This window comes from Marmota flaviventris, chromosome 9 (assembly GCF_047511675.1).
Source record: "Marmota flaviventris isolate mMarFla1 chromosome 9, mMarFla1.hap1, whole genome shotgun sequence".
NCBI classification, from domain to species: domain Eukaryota; kingdom Metazoa; phylum Chordata; class Mammalia; order Rodentia; family Sciuridae; genus Marmota; species Marmota flaviventris.
The window spans coordinates 59,043,133-59,047,975 of NC_092506.1; the positions used below are offsets into that span (position 1 = coordinate 59,043,133).

At 34.0% G+C, this 4,843-nt stretch overlaps 1 protein-coding gene across 1 annotated transcript; it reads right to left on the reverse strand.

Annotated features, from left to right (window-relative positions):
- Positions 1-2,400: 2,400 nt before the first annotated feature.
- On the reverse strand, positions 2,401-3,345 carry LOC114098570 (olfactory receptor 51E1-like). The gene has a single exon (XM_027942814.2). It carries the CDS (start codon positions 3,343-3,345, stop codon positions 2,401-2,403), a length of 945 nt encoding a protein of 314 aa, XP_027798615.1.
- Positions 3,346-4,843: the final 1,498 nt, after the last annotated feature.

Sequence of the window (4,843 nt, forward strand, 5' to 3'; positions counted from 1 at the left end):
TAAGAGTCAGAGACTAAAATGAGGAAATGAAAAAAGTAAAAACTAACAGCTCTTAGTCAGGGGAAAGTAGATTGAATATATTAGGCAAAATTAGAAGTATATGCAAAGGTATGGGAGTAGGACAGAGGACTATACCTAAAGGAGATACAGGTAATAGAGTACAACTACTGAAGACAGTTTGCAGGAAAGGAAGGGTGGCAAAGGATAATAGCAAGCGGTGGTTAAAAGAGCTTTAGTCAGTGTTTTACATTTATTTATTTAATTGATTAATTGGTATTAACATATATTAATTATATTAAAGTTAGTATTCTATTAGCCAATTTCAATATTTTTTGCAGGATGTTGAAATGTTCTTCTTGGGTTGGGTTAATGTCTACCACCTTGATACTATTTTCACAATAGTCAAGGTCACTCTGATGATATATTAAGACATTATTTCATATATATTATTTAGCATTTTATCTATTATTAGATTTTTCTTTTTGGAAGTCTCTTGAATATTTAACTTTATTATTTCTTCTATTGTATTTTAATCTTTCTCCATCTCCCAACCCCTTACACACACACTGAGAATACAGGGGGAAACCAACCAAAAGGATTTTTCCTATTCTCATAGCTACTCAATATAGCACAGAATGCTTCTAAAACCAAGCAAACAATTCTCCAGTGGATACTAGTTGGATATATGTTAATTTGATTCAATTCTGACACCATCTGTCAAGAGATAGCATCAGATACCAATGAGCAAGGGCTCAGTCTCACAAGACCACCGCACTCAGGATCATTGGGTCAACGATGAAATTTCATTAACAAAATGTTGGTTGAAGAACTGGGTAGTGTAGTGATTCATGCCTATAATTTCAACAATTTGGGAAGCTTGAAGCAGGGTAGTACCTTAACAAGATACTATCTCAAAAATAAACATAATAATTAAAATAAAAGAGCTAGTGACATAGTTCAGTGGTAGAGTTCCCTTGGGTACAATTTCCAGTTCTGAGATATATATATATATGTATTTTTTTTTCTTTTTAGAACTTACAAGAGGATCTCCAATGATGGACATTTTTTCCTTAATAAAGAATGTGAAGTGTATATAAGGCTAAACAATACAAAAATATAAAAAGAATCTGAACTAGCATGCATTGTTCAGAGAACTAAAGATTTTTTAGTAAGAATGGGGTGTGAAAGAAAATGGGAAAAGGTCAGATCATGGACAGCCTCCGATATCATAAACATTAAGTTAAATTTGTCATAACAGACAAAAAATTCAATTGCAAAAACTCAAAGATTCAACATGATCATATTTGTTTTGCAGTTTAGGGAGCAAAGTAAGCAATTGTTTGAGAATGAGTTAATGTTAAGTGGGAAAATTCAGAAATTAAAATAGATAAAGAAGGAAACATTAAACTAGTGAAGTGAAACATTGAACTAGTGAAGAAAATATAGAATGTAAATGAGTGGACACATTTAAGATATATTTAGGAGACATAGTGAGTGAAAGGTGAAGAAATGTAGGAGGTACATAGAGATAATAAGATTCTTTTCACTATAGCAACATAGACATTCTAATCATAATTTACATACAATAGGAATTTAATAAAAGGAAGAATTTGGAGCAGAATTTCAATAATTTAATTTTGACTGAGTGCTCACACCTATATGAAGATCATAAATGAGTAAAAATTTCCTCAGTGATAATATAGAATATGTTCCATGTCTGTGGAGAAAATAAAAAACAGTAAACATAGTAACAATGGTACAATCTGTAGGAAACTTGGATAAACAACTTTTTTAAAAAATATGGATTTTCATATCTTAGTGGAGGAGTTGGAAAGAATTTTATTGTATTTGACTCAAATCTTGGATAAACAAACAGAGTAATACACAAAATTATTTATACATTTTCTACTATGATCCAGGTACCTGTAATTTGATATAGTCAAAATAATATGGAAGAATTTAGAAAATATAATAAAACATATGGAAAGAAAATAAAATGGAAAGTTAGAATATATGGTTGGAGATTTGCTAAACTCTCTGGTCTTCTCGAAAAATTGTTGAATTATAAACTTTCTTAGGAAATATGGAAAAACATTAGAACTATCTATGACAAGGAGCTGCATGAATACTCTAGCCAAGTATTTCTCATTTGTTTCAACTTTGTTCACAAAATATCTCAAAACACATGTTAAGGAATGTGGGAGCAAAGACAATATTATGAATACATAAATGTATAATCTTTATTCATAAATTGTAATTTAGAAGATTTTATCATCATATTCATATTTATACCCACATCCTATATGTAAAATTACAGCAAGAATATTCAATTTTTAAATAATTATAAAATTGAAAGTTCTATTTTCCCTCATTTAAATCATCTTTAACTTTTCTAATTCTTCATGCTTGCTGGACCTTGAAAGATTTTCTCAGAGCAGCACGGATCTGTTTGGTCTTCAGACTATACACAATTGGGTTGAGCATTGGGGGCATAAAGAGGTAAATATTTCCCAGGACTGCATGTGCCAATGGAGAACTTTTGTGGTGGATTCGATGCATTACAGTTATTGCCAGGAGAGGTCCATAATAAATAAACACAATAAAGATATGAGACAAGCATGTATTGAGTGCCTTCATCTGTCCTTCTCTGGAAGCAATACCCAGCACTGCTTGGAATATCAGAACATAAGAAAGGGCTATGAGGAGAAAATCAATCCCAAAAGAAAAGATGACCAAAATCAGACCATAGAAAATATTGATTTTGACTTGACCACAAGCTAGCTTCATGACATTTGGATGGAGACAGTAGGAATAGGAGAGCATCTGGCCCTTGCAGAAAGGCAGCCTCTTTAGCAGGATGGGCAATGGAGTCATGAGTGCTACACCCCTCAGCAAGGCTGCCAGTCCCATTTTGGTGACTCGTGAGTTGGTGAGTATGGTGGTATATTGCAGGGGGTGACTGATGGCCACAAAGCGGTCAAAAGCCATGGCCAACAGGATACCTGAGCCCATGGAAGAGGATGTATGAATAAAGAAGAGTTGAGTGAGGCAACTATCAAATGCAATTACATAGAGGCCAAGGATAAAGACCTTGAGCACAGACAAAAGGGTGGAGATAGAGAGGACAATATCAGCCCCAGCCAGCATGGATAAGAAATGGTACTGAGGCTCCTGTAGACTCCTCTCAGTCCTCACCAAGTATATTACTGTGCAGTTTCCTGCCATTGTAGTAATGTACATCAGGCTCAAGAGTGGTCCCAGCCATAGGCGGGCACCCACCAGCCCTCGGAGGCCAGAAAGAATAAAAAAAGAAGGCTGAAATGTCGTGGTATTGAATTCAAACATGAAAACTGTGAGGAGCCCTGTTCAAAACAGTTTCCCAGAAATGGATCCTAAGGAAGAAGAAAAAAGGAAATGTCAAATTCAGGAGACGAGTAATTTGACTAAAAGAGCCTAGTGAATATTAAAGTTTAAGGATGAGACTGAATCAAGAGTAAAATGACATTAATAATTCTTATACCGAGGAATAAAAGTGGTTTCCCTTCTGAAACTGCTGTGGGATCAGTTACTCTGTTTACTAAGAATCTCCACACAGACCTAAGCAAGTTAAACTTGAAATGAAAATGAGTAGAGTACCTACTGCTATCTATTCTAAAGTCAGGTCCAGAAATTATGCAGTGGTAAAAGCAACTCTGTTGTAAAAACACAGGCTGCTTAAGACTCTCTTAGGAAAAGAAATTGAAGAATAAGTGATCTTGAACAGCAGGCTAACCAGTGCTTCAGCACAGTTATAGAGACAATCTGTGCAACAGTGTTTCAGAGTCTCTCTCTCTCTCTCTCTCTCTCTCTCTCTCTCTCTCTCTCTCTCCCTCTCTTGCACTCTCTCTCTCTCTCTCTCTCCCTCTCTTGCACTCTCTCTCTCTCTCTTTCACACACAAACACACAAATACACCCACACACAGTGTATGCATTGAGCTTTATCTCTGCTGAAACTTTCAGAAATTCTTTTCAATTCCCAAACTAACACAGAGAATTGACATTTTACATTGTGCTCCTATTTCTAAATAAGGACATATCCTCACTGTAATCTAAAATAGCCCCTTTCTCAATTTAGTCAGTGCTGAACTATCACTTTGTTGATCATTTCACCTATAATTGCAATCTTTTTGCTATTTGTTTCCTCATATCTGTAATATAAGACATTCAAATTATTTGTGATAAAAAGTTATATGACAAAATATTTCTCCTTTGAGCTGAATTCCCACTCTAATTACACACTAATTTTCTGTCATATATTAGTATACTTTAAACTTTAAATCTATATTTACATATATATCTGCACACATTAATATATAATATAGTTTAATCTTTCCATATTTATATCAAATTGTTATATATAAAATGGATAGATATACATATCATTATATGTGTGTCCCTTTATTATCCATAGTATGATCTTTACCTCTATGGTAACAATTTCATATAATTTTCAAACATACTCATATGTTTTATCTGAGTAAAGGGAGCTGAAAGGGAGCTCTAATAATTATTGTCACAGAATAAGAAGCTTAAATTCCTATTGGAGCAATTCTTAGTTGGGCCAACTAGGATGTGTATTCACCTGCTCTAACAGTCATCTCACCATTGGTTACTTAGATTCTTTGGGCTTTTGAAAGTAGTTGACCATCTCAATTATTTTGTCTGTGGAAACTTATCTTTCTTGACTTAAAAGATTACATTCTCTTGATATTTTTCTTGTTTTAAACAATACTCCTTAGACAGGTGTCTCATTATCTGTGAGAGACTCTGTAATTAGTATTACTCTGTTGTCAATCGCTATGTT